Genomic DNA, 21,971 nt, shown 5'->3' with positions numbered 1-21,971 from the left:
GAAAGATGTAAAGCTCTGAGGGTTCACAAACATTTAGTAGCCACCTAAATGAAGCTGAAATATGGCCGTCGCCATGTTGGTTTCCTGGAGCCTGAAGTGACCATATTTGGATGAGAGGGTGGAGCTGCAGAGGAAAACGCCAAGTTATCAAAGAGTCTGTGTCTGATCCATCAGCTGGTGAAGGAGCTCGTTTAACTTTCCCACAGAGCAGATTCTGTTTGTGTTGGTGACTGACTGCAGCTGTTTATTTATCAGACTGAAGGAGCGGCGCTCGCTCGCCCGGTGAGAGAGCGGCAGGTAACGTAAAATAACTTGTTTCCTCATCACGACGGCCCGCTGTAATAACAATAATTATAATGATAATAATACATTTTATTTATATATTGCTTTTCATAATACTCAAAGTTACTTTGCATTATCAAAAACAACTTAAGAAACAAAATAAGAACAGAAGAAACACAAGAAGAGGAACTATTAAAAAAAAAAATCAGCATCAGAGGTTAAAGCAGGTCTTAAAAGGTCGTGATCAGAGATTTGAAGGAGGTCAGGTCAGTGCAGTCTCAGATGTGTCGGGGTAGAGAGTTCCAGAGGGAGGGGGCAGCTGTGGAGGAAGCTCTGTCACCCCAGGTTCGGTGCTCAGTTCTGAGTGGCGGAGAGAGGAGGTTTGCATCAGAGGAGCGGAGGCTGCAGGAGGGAGCGTGACGATGGAGCAGGTCTGTGAGGTATGGAGAGGCCTGGTTATGGAGGGCTTTGTGGGTGAGAAGAAGGACCTTGAACTGGAATGCGTTGTGGAACAGGGAGCCAATGGAGGTTCTGAAGGACGGGGGTGAGGAGGCGGGCAGCAGAGTTCTGGATGTGTTGGAGTTTATTGAGGACTTTGGAGGATGAACCATAAAGGATGCTGTTACAGTAGACGATTCTGGATAAAATGAAGGCATGGATCAGAGTTTCGGCAGCAGAGAAAGAGAGTGATGAACGGAGACGAGCCATGTTTTTAAGGTGGAAAAAAGGCAGTCCTGGTGATTTGATTGGAGTGTGTTCAAAGCTGAGGTTACTGTCAAGAATGACTCCAAGGTTGCGGATGTGTGGTGATGGAGACAGAGTGGAATTGTCAATGGTTGGTTTTTCTGAGTTTGCTGACTCAACTCTGCATCCATGTTTTGTGTGTAGTGGAGCGAGTTGCTATGGTGGCATAGCAGTGGAAATGGAGACCATGATTGCGTATGATGTTACAGAGGGGGAGTATGAAGAGGATGAACAAGAGAGGACCAAGCACTGAGCCCTTGGGGACACCTTGTGACAGAGGAGAGATGTTGATGTTGATGAACTGTTGTCTGTTGGTGAGGTATGACCTGAGCCAGGAGAGGGCAGTGCCGGTGATGTTGAGGTAAGATTCCAGGCGGGAGAGGAGAATGGAGTGGCTGATAGTGTCATAAGCTGCAGTGAGGTCGAGCATGATGAGGATGTTGAGGAGGCCAGAGTCAGAGGAGAGGAGGAGGTCGTTGGTGACTTTGAGGAGGCTTGTTTCTGTGCTGTGCTGTGAGCGGAGTCCAGATTGAAAAGGTTCAGACAGTGCATCTGAGGTGAGGTGGGTTTTGAGTTGGGCTGCGACAACACGTTCCAGGATTTTTGACAGAAAGGGGAGATTGGAGATGGGTCGGGAAATTGTTCATGATATCAGGGTTGAGTCCAGTTTTTTTAAGGATGGGGGTGACAGCAGCAAGTTTGAGGGGTTGAGGTACCAGTCCGGAGCTGAGGGATGTTTTAATGATTGCAGTGATAAGTGGAGAGATGGAGGGGCTGAGAGGGTGGAGGGGGGAGGCAGGTGGGGGGGTTGAAGGAGCAGGGGAGGTGGACAGGTTGCTGTAGATGTTGATTTTACTTTGGAAGAATGACAGGTAGATATTTGAGTAGAGAGAGAGGCTGAAGGGGCTGACAGAGTGATGGATTTGAGATTTCTGAATGATATTTTGCGCTTGTCTTTTGGGAGGGGGATGGGAATGTCAATGTCCATAGTGATTGCCAAGTGATCGGAGATATGCAGGATGAAGCTGGAGAGTTGTTGTAATGTGAGACCAGTTGAGCAGACCAGATCAGGATGTGACCGCGGCTGTGAGTGGGGGAGTTGATATGTTGTGTGAAGTTGAAGCACTGGAGCAGTTCCAGAAATTCTATGGCAGGTTTACAGTCAGTGTTGTCAATGTGGATATTAAAATCTCCAAGGAGGAGAACGGAGGGTGAAATGGCACAGAGCGGGGTCAGAAAATCAGAGAGGTCAGAGAGGAAGGAGGGGTGTGGCTTGGGGGGGCGGTAGATGATGGCAGTGACCAGGGGACTGGGACCAGAGAGTTTGAAGGCGAGAAGAGTGGGCTGCAGGGGGAGAAATGGTGGATGTTTTAATGTCCTTCCTTCCGGACGACACCACCCTCATTGGACTCATCTCTGGTGGGGACGAGTCTGCCTACAGGTGGGAGATTGACCATCTGGTGACCTGGTGTGGTGAGAACAACCTGGAGCTTAATGCTCTGAAGACGGAGGTGGACGTGGATTTTAGAAAGACAGCAGCCACACCCGCCCCCAACACCATCAGCACTTCTACACCGCCATCGTTGAGTCCATCCTCACCTGCTCCATCACCGTCTGGTACGCTGCTGCTACTGCCAGGGTCAAGGGCAGGCTGCAGCGTATCATCCGCTCTGCAGAGAGGGTGATAGGCTGCAATCTGCCATCTCTCCAGGACCTGTACACCTCCAGGACCCTGAGGCGTGCAGGTAAGATCGAGGCCGACCCCTCTCACCCCGGTCACCCTCCCCTCTGGCAAGAGGCTGCGCTCCATCAGGACCAAAACCTCCCGACACAGGAACAGCTTCTTCCTCTCTGCTGCCAACCTCAACAAGGCCCTCACCCCCCCACCCCCCACGTGACATGGACTCTCATCCAGCCCCTCAGTCACTCAATGTTTCAGACTCTAATTCAGACCCTATGCGTTACATTAACGCACACTGGACTCTTATATTGTCTGTACACTGCACTATTATTATTATTATTATTAACTTTAACACTAATATCCTGCCTTTGTTTTAGACAGAGGACAGTGAAACCACAGAACAACAGCCGTGGTAGCACTTCCAGTTGTCCAATGAGGAGGAGAAGAGGGTCGGGAGCGGTAGCCGGCCTGCTAGCTCTTCGATCCTGCTCGGAGAAAGTGGGTCAGCCTGGTGCAGTGATGGCTAGCGCCGGAGAGCAGTGAGCGGTGGTTGCTTGTGATAAGAAACAACCACACCACACTGAGACTGAAATATCCCGGTGGAGGATAGGCTGTTGGGCCGGTGCTGGCTAGCAATGTGGCAGACTGACAGGTAGAACACGATGAGGCGAAGTTGTGGGGCTGAACCGGGATCCTGGAGCTAGCAGGAGAGGAACTCCTTAGCAGGTAAGGACTGATCCAGTGACCGTGGTGCAGGATAACGGGTAACCTGCAGAGATCATGCAACAACTTCACAGTCCAAGTTGTAGCAGTTAGAGCCGTTTAGGTTCTCAAACTGAGCGGCAGCCACAGTGCGCCAACATCCGCCATTGTAGATTATACTGTAATCTCTCCGGGGAAAAGCCGACGCCTCCTGACTCCTTCTGCACTGGCTGACGATTAAATAAATGTTTGATGACACTGAACAGACTAACAAGCAGGTGTGTTAGCACAGTATACCTGCTACTTAGTGCTATAATATATGAATCAGTTACAGCTAGTCCCTTTATGGGAATTGTTCATCCCTTGATGATACTGCTCCTGGCTGGTGATGTCGAAGTAAATCCTGGGCCTCGGTTTCTTTGTTCAAATTTTTTGGATGGGCTACAACCACAGTTAATTAAGCTACCACCACAGCTACCCAGGCTACAACCAGAGCTAGCTGGGCTACTACCACAGCTAGCCCTGATATCACCATGCCAGGCTGGGCTTCAACCACCCCTAGCTGGGATCCTACCATGGCTAGCTGGGCCTCCTTCATCGTTGGCCTGGATACCACCATGCCAGGCCAGGCTCCCACCACCGCTAGCTGGGCTACCACCATGCCAGGCCAGGCTCCCACCACCGCTAGCTGGGCTACCACCATACCAGGCCAGGCTCCCACCACCGCTAGCTGGGCTTCCATCATACCAGGCCAGGCTCCCACCAGTGCTAGCTGGGATCCCACCATACCAGGCCAGGCTCCCACCACCGCTAGCTGGGCTTCCACTACAGATAGCTGGGATCCCACCACACCAGGCCAGGCTCCCACCAGTGCTAGCTGGGATCCCACCATACTAGGCCAGGCTCCCACCACCGCTAGCTGGGCTCCCACCATACCAGGCCAGGCTCCCACCACCGCTAGCTGGGATCCCACCACACCTGGCCAGGCTCCCACCAGTGCTAGCTGGGATCCCACCATACCAGGCCAGGCTCCCACCAGTGCTAGCTGGGATCCCACCATACCAGGCCAGGCTCCCACCAGTGCTAGCTGGGATCCCACCATACCAGGCCAGGCTCCCACCAGTGCTAGCTGGGCTCCCACCACACCAGGCCAGGCTCCCACCAGGGCTAGCTGGGATCCCACCATACTAGGCCAGGCTCCCACCACCGCTAGCTGGGCTCCCACCACACCAGGCCAGGCTCCCACCACCGCTAGCTGGGCTACCACCATGCCAGGCCAGGCTCCCACCACCGCTAGCTGAGCTACCACCATGCCAGGCCAGGCTCCCACCACCGCTAGCTGGGCTCCCACCACACCAGGCCAGGCTCCCACCACCGCTAGCTGGGCTACCACCATGCCAGGCCAGGCTCCCACCACCGCTAGCTGAGCTACCACCATACCAGGCCAGGCTCCCACCAGGGCTAGCTGGGCTCCCACCACACCAGGCCAGGCTCCCACCAGGGCTAGCTGGGATCCCACCATACTAGGCCAGGCTCCCACCACCGCTAGCTGGGCTCCCACCACACCAGGCCAGGCTCCCACCACCGCTAGCTGGGCTACCACCATGCCAGGCCAGGCTCCCACCACCGCTAGCTGAGCTACCACCATGCCAGGCCAGGCTCCCACCACCGCTAGCTGGGCTCCCACCACACCAGGCCAGGCTCCCACCAGTGCTAGCTGGGATCCCACCATACCAGGCCAGGCTCCCACCACCGCTAGCTGGGCTCCCACCACACCAGGCCAGGCTCCCACCACCGCTAGCTGGGCTACCACCATGCCAGGCCAGGCTCCCACCACCGCTAGCTGAGCTACCACCATGCCAGGCCAGGCTCCCACCACCGCTAGCTGGGCTCCCACCACACCAGGCCAGGCTCCCACCACTGCTAGCTGGGCTACCACCATGCCAGGCCAGGCTCCCACCACCGCTAGCTGAGCTACCACCATACCAGGCCAGGCTCCCACCAGGGCTAGCTGGGATCCCACCATACTAGGCCAGGCTCCCACCACCGCTAGCTGGGCTCCCACCACACCAGGCCAGGCTCCCACCACCGCTAGCTGGGCTACCACCATGCCAGGCCAGGCTCCCACCACCGCTAGCTGAGCTACCACCATGCCAGGCCAGGCTCCCACCACCGCTAGCTGGGCTCCCACCACACCAGGCCAGGCTCCCACCAGTGCTAGCTGGGATCCCACCATACCAGGCCAGGCTCCCACCAGTGCTAGCTGGGATCCCACCATACCAGGCCAGGCTCCCACCACCGCTAGCTGGGCTTCCACTACAGATAGCTGGGATCCCACCACACCAGGCCAGGCTCCCACCAGTGCTAGCTGGGATCCCACCATACTAGGCCAGGCTCCCACCACCGCTAGCTGGGCTCCCACCATGCCAGGCCAGGCTCCCACCAGTGCTAGCTGGGATCCCACCATACCAGGCCAGGCTCCCACCAGTGCTAGCTGGGATCCCACCATACCAGGCCAGGCTCCCACCAGTGCTAGCTGGGCTCCCACCACACCAGGCCAGGCTCCCACCACCGCTAGCTGGGCTTCCACTACAGATAGCTGGGATCCCACCACACCAGGCCAGGCTCCCACCAGTGCTAGCTGGGATCCCACCATACTAGGCCAGGCTCCCACCACCGCTAGCTGGGCTCCCACCACACCAGGCCAGGCTCCCACCACCGCTAGCTGGGCTACTACCACACCAGGCCAGGCTTCCACCACTGCTAACTGGGCTTCCACCACTGCTAACTGGGCTTCCACCACTGCTAGCTGGGCTTCCACTACTACTGCTAGCTGGGCTTCCATCATACCAGGCCAGGCTCCCACCACCGCTAGCTGGGCTACCACCGCATCAGACTGAGCAATTACCTCAGTTAAGCTGCCAAACTGAGCAGCAACCACTGCAACATGTGCCACAACCTCAGGTAACTGGGACTCATTCGACAAAGAAAAAATTTAATTCGCTAAATCCGGCAATTAAGAAGCAACACAAAATGCATGTTTTTCAAACCCTTAATAATGCCAAAACCATTTGGGACTGACGATCTAAACCAAGGGGACTTTTACTGGGCCATATCAACATCCGCAGTATCGTCAATAAAACGGAGCAAAGGGAACATTTATTAAGTGACTCTAATATTGATATACTTGGAATATCTGAAAGTTGGCTGACACATTCATCATCTACAGCAGCTATCAGTATTCCAGGATATAATGTATTTAGAAAAGATAGAGAAGCAGGGCGAGGTGGGGGAGTATTAATCTATGTCAGAGAAAAGTTTCAATGTGAACTAAGGTGGCCTAAAGAAGTTATTGCTGAGTGTATTGGTCTAAATATATCACTTTGCTCTGCAATGTCTTTTACTGTGATGTGTGTGTATCGACCTCCCTCAGCAAAGGATGTATTTTATGATCATCTTCAGACAATCTTAAATCAATGCGACTCTAGAAAGGAAACCATCTTACTCGCTGACTTTAATATCAACTGGGACATCAAGTCAGATAGGGAAAAGATTAAACAGCTTTAGGATAAGTACAATTTGACACAAATCATAAAAGGACCAACAAGAATAACAAATACGTCAAATACAACAACTGATCCAATATTTACTAATAATCCTGAAAGAATCTCTAAGACCTTTAATCTATTATCTGGCCTGTCAGATCACAATGTTATCCTGTGCTCAAGGAAGATTAAGAGGAAGCATTTGATGGCATCCACCAGAGGTCACCAATACTATTTCATACCCAAAAGCCAGCAACAATTCCTGAATGAGGAAATCCAAAATGTAGATTGGTCTAATATTCTGGAAAATAATGACATTGAGGCAAGCTCAGATCATTTAATTAAAAAAGTCAATGACATTATAACGCATTTTACAAAAAAAGGTAAATCCAAGCAACAGAGAAATAATCTGCCGTGGTTGAACAATGAAATTATAGAATTAATGAAAAATAGAGATAATGCTTTAAGGCAATCTTTGAAAACAAGAACTACAAGTGACAGACAAATCTTTACATCGCTACGAAACAAAGTCTAAAGGATGACCCTAAAGCGAAAGCAGCGTTCTATATTGAGACCATAAAAGGGTCAGAAGGTAATGGAAAGCTGATATGGAACAATCTAATAAGCTATTGAGGCGGGACAAATCTCACGATCTTAGTGATCTACAGCTCCAGGTAAATGAAGAGCTAACTGACAATCTAGACATCATTGTGAATTATCTCAATAGATTTTTCATTGGCTCAGTTGAGGAACTCAGAAAGCACTTTAAATGCTCACATATTCCTCACAATCCTGTTGATGCAAGTAAACCAATATTTAGCATAGAAGAAATATCTGTCCCTGACGTAATAAAAATAATTTCATCCCTAAAAAGCTCAAAGGCCAGAGATACATTTGGTCTTACTAGTGACTTTTTAAAGACCCATAAAGAGGCTCTTGCTGACCCAATTGGACATCTTGTAAATCTATCCATAAAACAAGGAACGGTACCATCTACATGGAAGATTGCTCGGGTCAGCCCAGTCTTTGAGGCTGGGGACAAGACAAAATCCGAGAACTATCGACCAGTAAGTATTTTACCTATAATTTCCAAAGTAGCGGAGAAATGGGTTACCACAAAACTGACAGAACACTTAAATAATGGCCATGCCACTCTTCATTGGGATTTAGGAAATGTCATTCAACAGAGACAGCTACCTGTTATTTCCTAGAAAACTTAAAGAGCTTGTTGGATCAGAGCGGCTTCGTAGCTGCTGTATTTCTTGATTTAAAGCGTGCTTTTGACACCATTAATCATGATGTGCTTATTGCTAAATTAACTCATTTCAACTTCTCAAATAGTGCCCTCTGCTGGATGAAGTCATACCTGTCGGACAGAAAACAGGCAGTTCAAATTGATGATTCGCTGTCTTCATACCTCACTTGTTCTCCTGGAGTACCACAGGGCTCAATATTGGGTCCTGTTTTATTCAGCCTATATGTTGATAACTTACCGAATGTCTGTAGAAATAGAAAAATGCAACTATATGCTGACGACACTGTGTTATACTGTCATGCCAACTCAATCCAAGAAGCTGCTTCAATACTCTCAGGAGCCGCGGTGCCAGTGTCCCATTGGCTCCAAAACTGTTGTTTACATTTGAATTAAAAAAAACAGTCTGTATGTTTTTCTCCCGGCAGCTAACAAAGGGACAGCAACCATCCGTCATGGTGGGTGGAGAGAGACGTGATGTGGTTGAACACTTTAAGTACCTCGGGGTAATCTTCGCCTCCAATCTTAATTTTAAGCAACATGTTAAAAAAGTCACAAATACAATTAAATTTAACTTATCACATTTCAAACATATAAGACCTTTCCTGACCGTGGAGTCAGTGAAGACCTATATGCATGCAATGATACTTACTCACATGTCCTATTGTTATACAACATGGTCACATACATCAGAGAGTACTTTAAAACCAATCAAGTCTCTCTTCAAGAGAACACTTAAAACTCTTGACAAAAAACCTATACATTACCATTATAGTAAAATTATTAATAAGTACAACATCTTGGACTTTGTTAGCTATCAGTTGTTTTTGGATGTCTGTCTCATCTTTAAGGTTTTGAAAGGATTAGCCCCTCCACCATTGCAGGACTTCATAAAGACAAAATCCTCCAGAGTAAACACCAGGGCACTGACTAGAGGAGACAGTGATGTACAACGGCGCAGGACTACATTAGGCGAATTGGTGGTGTCCATCAGAGGAACATGGTCTTGGAACACACTGCCAGCTCATGTTAGAAACTGTGACAATTACACCACCTTTAAAAAGACCCTTAAACAGTGGTTGAAAACAACCCAGACCTGGTGTCATGGGTAACCTCTTCGTCTTTTCTATTTTGTGTATGGACTTTTAACTTTGATGTGAATCGGGACTTATTTTTTTATGTAAGATTTCTACACGTTTTATCCATTTGTTATGGTGTATTGCTTTAGGACAACGGATGAAATTTAGCAACTGTGCTAACTCCAGCATATTTATATTGATGCTTTTTGCTGATATGTTGATTAATGTGCATTGTCCTAATCAAATAAATAAAAAACATAAATATAAATACCAGGGTGGCACTGTGGGGAGCCATGGTAGTCTATTTAGGTGTCGGGCTAATTGCTACAGATGTGGCGCACAGCGAGGTCTATTGTTTTTGTCCGTGACGCAGAGTGAAGGTGGTGTGATTTATTTTGAAGTTTGTTGAATAAGAAAGAAATTAAAATAGAGAAATACTTTGCTAATGATGAAAAATAAATGGATTGACATATCCAACTTTTTTGGTGACACCAGAGGATCAGAGATCTTTAAAGGACACATGCCTTCTACACCAGCGCCACGAGTATGTGACTGACCAAAACCAAACGGTGCGTCAACAATTAGCATTTAACTCACTTAAAGCTGGAGCACAGACTTCTAACCTGGTCAGAAAGTAAACAATTAACTACACAAAGAACTAAATTAAAGGGGCTGTAAGTAAAATTTTACATGTATTCATCAATCAAATATTTTTTATTGCCAATGTGTGAAGGGACAGCAGAGGAACTGATAAATTGAGACCTTCCCCAACTTCCTCCATCGGCCCGAACAGCCTGTGGGCAGATTTTTATGTAAAGCACTCGGGGCGGTTTTCCGGGAAACAAGAGGATGTGACGTATCTGCACGTTCACGAGTACCTCTGCCGAGAGCTCATTCTGCACCACTACAGTCAACAGTGAGCAACACGAGACAACGCAGGCTGTGAAATGGAGACGGATAATGTTAACAAACAACAGCACCCACAACAACACCAACACAAACTACACACAAGAATAAAAACAAAAAAAATTTTCATCTAGTGAAGCCGTCTGACCAAACAGGAAGTGATCGACGTCAGGGGGAAAACTAGAGTCAACATCGGCAGGGCACGTGACTCATGGAGACCTTCGACTGCTTTTAGGGATCAAATCAGACCCACGACTTATTGTTGTCATAGAAACAAAACCTGCGTGCAGCGTTCTCTCACCGGGTGCAGCGTTTTTTCTCTCACAGCACAAGAGCTTCATCCCAGCTCTCTGCAGCCGCCCCGCCTGGCTGATGTTCGCTGATGCTTGTGATGATTTGCTGGTTCGTCGGTGTAATTTGCCGTTTGGTTACGAAGCACAATGACAGAGTCATGCAGTGTCTTTATGTTAGAGCTAGTTGGCTAACCTTAGCATGCTCGCTAACGTTATGACAACCAAAATACTATCTGAGTGTGTATGTCAGTGTTGTCAGTCTAGCTTCACAAATAACTTTGCCAGCTAACATGATACTAACTGTATTAACGGTATTATGACAAACATGATGTCGGTCATGAACACGACTCGTCAGTGAAAAGTAAACAGAGACGATATGTTCCGAGACTGAGCATGCTCAGTTTCGTGTGTCTTCAGCAAAAACCCTGGATGCTCGTTCATGCGTGCGAGTGTCCGCGGGCGTGACTGCAGTTCCCTCAACGGCCGACCGTGTCGCTAGGAATGAGGATTTTCTGAAAGTTACATATAGCACCTTTAAGTGTTGGCTTCATCTTTTAACAGGTTGCCGCTTGATAAAAACAAACAACTAAAACAAACAAGAAGATATTAAAATAGAAGAAGAGAAACTCCAGCGACAGAAAAAAAACAGTGTAAAGATAATAAATAATTTAAATGTTCTTCTGGTAAGTAAAAGGCAGATTCATGCCCTGTTGCTTTGAGGGAAATGTAGGATCCAGTGACCTGATGACAGGATGTCCCCACTTCTTAAACCAGCCAATCGCAGAGGAGCTCTGAAACATCGGTTGTCACCTGGACAACGTTTTACCATGACGACCTGCAGCCTGTAAAAACAGTCAGTGTTTGTTTTCAGCGTGAGACAAGACGAGATGTGGGAACCTGCTGCTGTGTGTGTGTGAGTGTATGTGTGTGTTTGTTTTCAGTGTGTGTGTGTGTGTGTGTCTGTGTGTGTGACAGACAGATGAATGGACAGAGGTGTAATTAAATCCTCGTCCTTCACCTCCGGCTGAAAGTCTGTCTCCTCCTCTGTCTCTCTCTGTCTCTGGGTGACCCGGTGCTCAGGGGGCCCCCAGGGGCCGCGGGACCCTGTCCAGAAGCCCTGATGCATGATGGGAAACTACCGCAGAGTGTGGGAGCAGCAGGTGTTACCCGTTTCCTAACTTTAACCATAACATATAAACTGCAAATGTAAAGGATCTATAATAGAACCCTGAGGTACACCACAAGTGATTACTGAATATGGGGGCATTAAAGGGTCCCCCACCCCACATGGATGACCTCTGCTCCCCCTCCTGCATCCTGAAGAATAACTCACACAGTCTGTTGTTGTCAGCAGTAGTAGTTGCAGCAGTTGAGAGCTGTCTGCGCAGCTAACGCTGACCTCCACCTCTTCCCTGCAGCTGTGTGAGTGTGAGGACGAACGCAGTACCATAGAGCAGAAACACATGAAGATGCTGCTGTTTGCTCCCTCTATTAAAGAACTTGAGTTGTGCCAAACAACAAGTTGGCTGAGATCTGTCTCACTACAGCGCTATGAAGCCACAACAAACAGATGTTACTGAGATTTAATGACAATAAACAGGCTGAGAGGATGCTGAGAGAACTACATCAGGAGGCAGGGTTGGAAAGAGGCTGAGGTCATGCTGTGTCAGGTCTGTCTGCAGGACGACAAGAACACGACTTTAAAATGACTGTTTTTTGAATGGAGTTTGGTTCAACCGTGTCTGATGCAACCTCAGGACGCCAAGAGAGTCACATCATATCTTAAGTAGAAAAACTTCAACCTGTGCAGAAGTGAAACGACGTCGGGATGTTGTTGTCTTTGCTGTGACTTTGTGAGACTTTATAATCCGCATCGATCACGTCTGTAACCTCGTCTCTCTTCATCAGCAGTAAAACTTGTTTTGAACAAACTTCCTCTCAGAAGCCTGCTCAGGTTCCCGTCCAGGTATCGATCCCACAGTCACAGTGAGGTCACAGCATTGTTGCAGTGCATGATGGGAGTCTGCCAGACCACTCTGCTGCCAACATTCAAACCTCATTCAGCTCACAATGCGGCTTTAATGAGCGCTGGGCTGCTTAACATGCACCATATGATGACTTCCTGTGAAAGATGCCTCTGCAGGCAGTTTGTCCAGTGAAGGTGACCGAGTGTGTGCCGGCTGATAAACAGCAGCACAATACAGACAATAACAAGTGTGTGTGTGTGTGTGTGTGTGTGTGTGTGTGTGTCAGTGTCACTGATGAGGCTGCCAGTTATCATTCATTTCTATTTGAGGGATCATCATATTTTCACATCGGTTCAGTCTTTAAAACCTTCTATTCTAAAGCTATAAAATGTCCTCAAACGTTTATATGAACAGTGAATGTTTCCATCCCTGTCACGGTGTGTTCTTACACACTTACACACAGTGACCTATATATCATTTAAATAACACTAATGAAGCAGATTCTGAAGCTGTCACAATGTGTTCGGTCGACCGAAGCAGAGGGCACGAAGAGATGATTAAAGAGCTGCAGTCAAAGCTCAAACGACGTCTGATGGATTAAAATATAAAGATTTAAAAGGATGTTCTGAGAGAAAAACTGAAAAGATAGAGGACCTATAATAGAACCCTGAGGAACGCCACAAGTGATGACTGACCCTCTCATTTTAAACATAAATACTTTCTATGATGATAACATGTTAGATGTTGAGTTTACAGGTTATTCTGCTGCCCCCTTGTGGCTACACACTCAATTACTGTTGCCTTAAATGTTTATAACGTCGATTGTTTCTTGACTCTAGTGGACACTCGAGGAACTGCAGTTTTTTGCACTTAAGTGTTGGCTTCATCTTTCAACAGGTTGCCGCTTGATAAAAACTTACTAATACTAAAACCAACAAGAAGGTATTAAAATAGAAGAGTTATAACAAAACAGTAATAAAAATAGTTTAAAGATAATAAATAATTTAAATGTTCTTCAGGTCAATGAAAGGCAGACCGATTTTTGCCCTGTTGCTTTGTGGGAAATGCAGGATCCCTGACTCAATGACAGGATGTCCCTGCTGCTTCTTCTTCTGTGTTATTTAAGTCTGGACTCCTGTTTGTGGTTCTCAGAGAGTCTGCAGGTTAAAATGTGTTTGAGTGTTTGGGCTCCACCATCTTCATGAGTTTCAAGCTCACAGAGGAGCTCTGAAGTTCAGTTTGAGCAGCTTCAGTTACAGGTTACTGAGGAGGAAAGGAGGAGAAGGAGGAGAGGAAGAAGGAAAAGAAAAGAAGGGGAAGAAGAGAAGGAGAACAAGGAGAACAAAAGGAGAAGGAGAACAGAAGAAGGAGGAGAAGACGAGAAGGGGGAGGAGGAAAACAAGGAGGAGAGGAGAAGAAGAGACTGTGTGAAGTTAGAGCAGCTGTTCCTGCCAGCAGGGGGCAGCATCTCTGCCGGCTGTTTGGACAGATGTTCCTCAGAGGGACAGGCTGAACATCTGGACTGCTGCTGCTGGGAAAACAGCTCGGGGTGGTCCTACCTGTGGCCCCCGACCCCAAGGGCCCCCAGAGGCCTCAACAAGAACCAGCTCTGTGTTTGTTTATCTGCAGCTCAGAGCAGGAAGTAGAAATGTGTCCAGAACATCAGAATGTTACGTTCATTTGAATGTTTAAATTGGAGATGAAGTTTGTTTCCTTCAAATCAAACTCATACATTTCTCACTGACTGTGAGGCTGAAGGGTTAAACTGCACATTTACTCCGTGTGTGTAAGTGGACACCGCTCACACACCTGACCCCGCCCCTCCGGACCAGCCCCACTGCAGCAGCGAGCGCGCTGTCCGGAAACTTCCTTCAGTTTGTTCCAGAGCAGAGCAGGACGCACCGGACCAGCTGTACCCGGGTCAGCTCATCCTGAGCCGGAACACACACTCAGGACTCACCGGGTGTCTTCACCCAGCGGCTCGGATCCGCGTGCAGTCGGTTCTCTTGGACCCGCAGGAACCCGAGGAGACCGGAACCGCCGCGTAATCCCTCTGCCGACACGCGCACAGACGGATTGATAGGTAACTGATTGATGATGTGGACTGCATAGGACCAGGTGTGATCATGGACCCCCTCCTGCTGCTCCTGATGATGATGATGATGATGAAGGTGGGCGGAGCCGCGCTGAGGCCGCAGGTCAGTGAAGTGTTCATGAGTAAAACACGTGATCAGAACAAACAGACCCAGGAACGGTTTGAACCTCAGAGGTCACGAGCTGATCGATCAATTTGATAATCTTTCTCACAAGAAATCAAGAGTTTAAAGCTCCTGTGAGGACTTTTTCACTGGTTATGAAACAGAGTGAAAATTCATTCTGATGCTACAAAAGTAAACCAGACCATCAGCAACAAGATTGATTATTTCTTTATAGTTATCTTTAATGCCTGAAACTGCTTGCGAATATGTATTATAGAAAAAGAAAATAAATAAAACATGAAAATAAATCGCTTCATGTCCTCTGAAAAGGTCACAAAAAGCTGCAAAATAATGTGAAACCTGCTCAAAGAGCCTCTGATCCTGTGTCAGATGCTGCAGGACGTCCACATGTAAGACTGCATGTTGGTGGAATGGAGTCTGCGTTTAAACATTCTCAGACTTTGAGCAGAGAACAGAGAGCAATATGATGACTTCCCCTCTAACCAGAGGACGTTTATTACCCAGACAACAGCGACAACTTACAGCACTCAAGTTACAAAGAGCTTGACAGGCAGGCAGAACTTTGGTGTTCTGCAAATGTTTAAGGTAGCAGGACTTTTATTTTGAAGGTCTCTTATTGTTTTCATGTGTTGATGATGTTTGGAGACAGAACAGGAAGTTTGAAGGCAGGAAGTAGATCACTGCCAGACGCAGTAAACAGTCTGAGTCCAGCTGAGGATCAGAGAGACACAGAGGAGGTTCACATGTGGGTGACAGATATCTGAGAGCGGTGGGGAGGAGGAGGAGGAGGAGGAGGAGGGACACATGAAGGAGAGTCACAGACAGAAGTGTTTCACATCTGGACTGAATCAATGCGTTGCCACGTCTCAAACTGCTCTTCATGTGTAGAAACTGTAACCGTAACTGCTTCTTCTTCTGTCAAATACAACATCCACAAAACTCAAAACAGTAGATTCATCATGTCTAAATACTACATTACCCATGAGCCTCTGGAGAGCAGGCCAGTCACAGTGTGAACTACAGTTCATCAAGGTAACTTAATTCATCGAGAACTGAAGGTGAGTTTATTTACAGATTGTTTTCAGTTTCTGCCTTCATTAGCTTCTAGCTTTCTTATTGGCTGTCTGTTGCTGAAATGCACCATGGGAGTCGTAGTTCATGTCTGCCTATTATGTTTTATGTCCATCACAGAGGCAGAGTTTTGCGCCAATGGTTATGACGAAAAAACTCCTCACCTTCATAACAGCCCCTAGTGGACATTAGAGGGTGTGACATCATCACTTGCTGGAGGCTGCTGATTGGTTACACATCCTTGTTTTTTTTATTTTTCAGACTTCCAACAGCTGCCGAGTGATGGAAACACTCAGAGGAACAAGAAACAAACGCTATGCCATCAACCCCGTGGGTCACAAGTGGACTCACCACAACCTCACATACAGGTAATATACAGGTAACATACAGGTAACATTCAGGCAACATACAGGCAACATACAGGTAACATACAGGCAACATACAGGCAACATACAGGTAACATACAGGCAACATACAGGCAACATACAGGTTACATACAGGTTACATACAGGCAACATACATGTAATATACAGGTAACATACAGGCAACATACAGGCAACATACAGGTAACATACAGGTAACATACAGGTTACATACAGGTTACATACAGGCAACATACATGTAATATACAGGCAACATACAGGCAACATACAGCCAACATACAGGCAACATACAGGTAACATACAGGCAACATACAGGTAACATACAGGTAACATACAGGTAAAATACAGGTTACATACAGGCAACATACAGGTAACATACAGGTAACATACAGGTTACATACAAGTAACATACAGGTAATATACAGGTAACATACAAGTAACATACAGGCAACATACAGGTAATATGCAGGTAACATACAAGTAACATACAGGTAATATACAGGTAACATACAAGTAACACACAGGTAACATACAGATAAATACACAGGTAATTACACATTTAACATACAGGTAAACATAGAGGTAGCATACAGGTGACCTACAAGTAACATACAAATGACACACAGGTAACACACAGGTATCATACAGGTAACATACAGATAACATACAGATAACACAAAGATAACGTACAGGTAACATACAGATAACACATAGATATCATACAGGTAATACATAGGTGACATACAAATAACACACAGGTAACATACAGGTAACATACAGGTAACACATAGATAACATACAGGTTGTACATAAGTAACATATAAATAACACACAGATAACACACAGGTAACATACAAATAACACACAGGTAACATACAGGTAACATACAGATAACAAAGGTAACATACAGGTATCATACAAATAATACACAGGGTAACATACAGGTATCATACAAATAACACACAGGTAATTACACAGGTAATTACACATTTAACATACAGGTAAACATACAGGCAGCATATATGTAACATACAGGTAAAAGCAAATGTCACTCACAGGTACAGTTCAGGACATTGGCTGTATGTTTGGGGTCGTTGTCCTGCTGCAGAATACATGTGGGGCCAATCATACGCCTCCCTGGTGGTACTGCATGACGGATGAGTATCTGCCTGTATTTCTCAGCATTGAGGACACCATTAATCCTGACCAAATCTACAACTCCATTTGCAGAAATGCATCGGCTGCACTAAGTTTCCTCGGCCGACCACTGCGTCTACGATCCTCAACGTCGCCCGTTTCTTTGTGCTTCTTCCAAAGAGCTTGAACAGCACATCTTGAAACCCCAGTGTGCTTTGAAATCTTTGTCTGGCAGAGACCTTGCTGATGCAGTATAACTACCTTGTGTCTTGTTGCTGTGCTCAGTCTTGCCATGGTGTCTGACCTGTGACATGAAACTGTCTTCCACAGCCTCACCTTGGTAGCAGAGTTTGGCTGTTCCTCAGCCAGTTTTAAGCCTCCTACACAGCTGTTTCTGTTTCACTTAATGACTGTGTTTCAACCTACATGTGACACTGATGATCATTAGCACCTGTCTGGTATCATTGGTTGATCATACACCTGACTATAATCCTACAACATCCCTGACTGTGTGCAGGTGTACCTGTAAGAACTGATGCTGTAGTAGTAACACCAGATATTGATTTGATTTAGATTTTTCTTTTGTTCGCTCACTGATCATTTTGTAAATTGATCAAAATAAACAATAATTATTTATATTTTTGAAAGCATTCTTAGTTTACAGCATTTTTCACACCTGCCTAAAACCTTTGCACAGCACTGTATATCTGAACTGTAGATAAAGAACAGTTTATGGATAGTCTATATAGTATATATATCTATACATATATATTTGTCACACAGGTGATTCTGAATAAAGCAGCACAGAATCAGAGCGCTGCTGCTGAGCTCAGCTGATTGAGCTAAATTGTTCCCTGAATGCTCTCTGATTGGCCGGCTGTCTTTAACAGTGGGTGTTTTTACCCTGAACTGTGCCTCCCAGGATATGAGCCGCCACGCTTTCTTCAGCCTGAGAGACTATACTCAGAGTAACAGCAACCTGTCTGTCTGCCTGTCTGTCTCAGGATCACAAAGTTTCCTAACACTCTGAACGTTGAGGACACGAGGAAGGCCATCAGCATCGCCTTCACCAAGTGGAGCGACGTGTCTCCACTGACCTTCAACGAGGTTACAGATGGCAACGCCACTGCTGACATCACCATTGGTAGGTTACTGTACGACAGGCTGAGGGGTGGAGCTAAAATCTAACAACAGAGAACAGTTCAAAGTCATGTTGAGATTAATCTGTGTGTGTGTGTGTGTGTGTGTGTGTGTTCTAGGTTTCTACACCTTTAACCATACAGACTGCTGGTGGTCTCCTCTCCACCCGTGTTTCGATGGCCTGAACGGCGAGCTGGCTCATGCCTTTCTGCCGCCGCGAGGAGAAATCCACTTTGACAACCACGAGTTCTGGATCCTGGGCAAGTCCAGGTTCAGCTGGAAACAAGGTAACTGTACCGCAGTACCAATATGCGGAGTGCTACCAGTGGCATGGCATGCTGACACAGGTGATGTCATGTGACTGCGCAGGGGTGTGGCTAAACGACCTGGTCCAGGTGGCGGCTCATGAGATCGGACACGCTCTTGGTCTGTGGCACTCCAGAGACCCTCAGGCTCTGATGCACCCCAACGCCACGTACACGGGCCAGAGGAACATCGGCCAGGACGACGTGTGGGGCATCCAGAGGCTCTACGGTGAGGGGGGGGGCGTATTAATACATATACACCCTCTCATCCAAATATGGTCGCTTCCCCATTAAACGACCGAATGACCAAACTTGAGGCTTTTAAACAGTAGTCCACAAACCAATGAGTGACGTCACAATTGGCCACGCCAATTATATACATTCTATGATATATACAGTGTAAGATCCAGAGGTCATACTGGAGCGAGTCACATGAGGAGAAACACAGCTTCATGAGTACTTCCATCCATCCATCCATCCATCCATTATCTACACCGCTCCTGTTCAGGGTCTCGGGGGGGCTGGAGCCTATCCCAGCTGTCATTGGGCGAGAGGCGGGGCACTTGTCAATCACAGGGCTGACACATAGAGACAGACAACCTAACGAGCATGTGTTTGGACTGTGGGAGGAAGCGGGAGTTCCCGGAGGGAACCCAGGCATGCACGGGGAGAACATGCACACTGCACACAGAAAGGCCCACTACGTCTGAACCAGGAATCGAACCAGGAACCTTCCAGCTGTGAGGCGACAGCACTAACCACTGCACCGCCGTGAAGCCTTCATGAGTACTTTTATTTTTAAAGTGTAAAGGACATTCTGCACTTTTAGAAGAAGGACTTGTGTCTGGAGTTTTTCTACCTGCTTCTTTTAGTGCAGGATGTGAATATTCTACTGTGTCCTGTCTGAAGGATCTTCCTGTGTGTGTGCAGGTTGTCTGGATAAGAAGCGGGTGTGCGATCCGTGGGCTCGACTGGGCTTCTGTGAGCGGAGGAAGACCTTCATGAAGAAGAACTGTCCTCAGCGCTGCGACCTCTGCTATGGTGAGTCAGCATCTTCCCTCTGACACCTCCAGCATCAGGAATCAGAGCCAAACACTACGGGACCTTCAGACAGAAACCTGATCCTCCCTCTGAGGCCTGTCTCACCTCCTCTGCTATGATACTCATTTCCTGTCCTCCAGAGCCTCTGGAAGCAGTTACCACGCCAACACCGCCTCCGGCCAACGTCAAGATCAAGATGGTTCCCCGAGGGAAGGTGGTGGGTTTCCGCTGTGGAACCAAAAATCCCCACTCGCCGCCCAAAGTCAGGTCAGCTAATCGTTTGCTCATGCTGAAACATGTTGCTGAAACATGTTTGTGGACGATTGTTTAAAAAAGTTTAAAAAATAGTTTTGGCTGTCGCCACGATGTTTTTTTGTCACAGGTGACATACGTGTATATTTAGATTAGAGGATGGAGCTGGAGAGGAGCGAGGGGTTATGGTCTCTGCCTGTGGCTAATTCATTAGCTGGCTGTTTAGCTGTGTAACAAGCTAAGCTAACAAGCGGGTATGGTGAGCACAGATACAGATAGCTGCTAATCAGTGCTAACATATAAATAGAATAATGAGTGTGTGAGACGTGTAAATTGCTTCCACTTGAGGTGGTGACACACGTATCAACTTTTACATCAACATCAACAGACAACGTCAATGTTCAATGTTGACTTTAAACTTTTATATTGAAAAAGGTCAACCTCCTCTGATCTGGAAACATCAGATTAGAAGCGACCTCTTGTGGTCAACATACAGAATTACATCAGAAATGCTCCAATCACAGCCCAGATTTTGGGTCGCGTGATCTCGCTGGCCTGAAAAATGTTCTGAACAATGGCGGCCATCGAAGCGCAGCGGACTGAGGAGAAGGAACTAACCTGATAACAGATTACTGAACTGTTGGGAACCGAGCCTTCAGTGTTGCTGCCCCCGCCCTCTGGAACTCTCTGCCTGCAGAGGTCCGCAACGCCGCCTCCCTGTTCACCGCAACGCCGCCTCCCTGTTCACCGCGGCCTGTGCCTCCCTGTTCACCGCGGCCTGTGTCTCCCTGTTCACCGCGGCCTGTGTCTCCCTGTTCACCGCGGCCTGTGTCTCCCTGTTCACCGCGGCCTGTGGACTATAATGCACCACCTTCCCCTGTTTTCAGTGCTACCTCTTTCTGCCTATTTGTTTGCTTGTTTTGTTTTGTTGTCTGTTCATTAGTTACTCTGTAAAGCGGCCTTGGGTTCCTTGAAAGGCGCTATATAAGTCAAAGTTATTCTTATTATGATTATTACTGTGGTGAGTGAATGTGTGCAGAACATCTGTCAGGTAAAAACAAAGGCATGTAAACTAAAAACACTTTTGAGATGGTTTATTGCCGTGAAATCTGTCAGTGAGCAGATTTGTATTATTTGTTTGAGCTAGCTGAAATTGCAGTCGTACTAGGGGTTGCTATGGTAACGCTGTAGTTGTGACTGGAACGGAGGAGTACAGACAGCCTTGTTGCCCATAGGCCTGTTGCCCTGTGTCTCATTATGTTGATGTAAAAGTTGATATGTGTATCACCACCTTTACTTTTAAAAGAAAGATGCTACATTTCCACACGTGTGGAATAATCGGGTTTCAGATACGGTGTAGGCGGTGAAGAAAAACTCTTCTCCTTCCTGTTGTCTTCCTCCAGCTGGTTCAAAGACGGTGAGCAGATCCTCACCTCCATCCCCGGGTACATCGTGATGAAGGACCGAGACCTCCGCATCGTGGCCAATGAGTTCAACGAGGGCGTGTACACCTGTCGCATCCATCGACGGGGAGACATTGTGTCTGCCAACTCCTGGAACATCCGCCTGAAACCAGAGCAGCCATCCAACAGCTGAGGATGACAGACAGGGACAAGGACAAGATATGGGGACGACAGACAACGGACGGGGATGAGGATGAGAGATGGTGGACAAGGGACAAAACTAAGAACAAAGGGAGGAGCTGAGATGACACCTGTGCAGTGACAGCAGCTGTCAGCAGGTTTGGACGAAGACGTGTTCAGAGACTTTTGTAACCAAGTTCATATGGTTTGTTCACCACAGTTACACACAGTGTTTGTTACGCTGCAACTACAGTTACACACAGTGTTTGTTACGCTGTAACTGCTCAGTTACACACAGTGTTTGTTACGCTGTAACTGCACAGTTACACACAGTATTTGTTACGCTGTAACTACACAGTTACACACAGTGTTTGTTACGCTGTAACTGC

At 47.3% G+C, this 21,971-nt stretch overlaps 1 protein-coding gene across 1 annotated transcript; it reads left to right on the top strand.

The window, feature by feature from the left end:
• Positions 1 to 14,588: 14,588 nt before the first annotated feature.
• On the top strand, positions 14,589 to 21,802 carry mmp23bb (matrix metallopeptidase 23bb). The gene is made up of 8 exons (XM_069668070.1): positions 14,589 to 14,649; positions 16,003 to 16,109; positions 18,266 to 18,405; positions 18,521 to 18,688; positions 18,771 to 18,935; positions 19,637 to 19,747; positions 19,888 to 20,014; positions 21,403 to 21,802. Exons 1-8 carry the CDS (start codon positions 14,602 to 14,604, stop codon positions 21,593 to 21,595), a joined length of 1,059 nt encoding a protein of 352 aa, XP_069524171.1. The 5' UTR covers positions 14,589 to 14,601; the 3' UTR covers positions 21,596 to 21,802.
• Positions 21,803 to 21,971: the final 169 nt, after the last annotated feature.

Source organism: Semicossyphus pulcher, unplaced genomic scaffold, assembly GCF_022749685.1.
Source record: "Semicossyphus pulcher isolate SPU_LCO1_2020_fin unplaced genomic scaffold, fSemPul1.0.p SCAF_19, whole genome shotgun sequence".
Lineage (NCBI taxonomy): Eukaryota > Metazoa > Chordata > Actinopteri > Labriformes > Labridae > Semicossyphus > Semicossyphus pulcher.
The sequence above is the reverse complement of the archived record's forward strand: the minus strand, read 5'-3'. Positions and strand labels throughout refer to the sequence as shown.

Bases quoted from the DNA above. Each gene is read 5' to 3' on its own strand.
- mmp23bb (XM_069668070.1), top strand. From the start codon at position 14,602: ATGATGATGATGATGATGAAGGTGGGCGGAGCCGCGCTGAGGCCGCAG. The intron at 18,936-19,636 runs GTGAGGGGGGGG...GTGTGTGTGCAG, and splicing joins GGGCATCCAGAGGCTCTACG to GTTGTCTGGATAAGAAGCGG. The intron at 20,015-21,402 runs GTCAGCTAATCG...GTCTTCCTCCAG, and splicing joins CACTCGCCGCCCAAAGTCAG to CTGGTTCAAAGACGGTGAGC.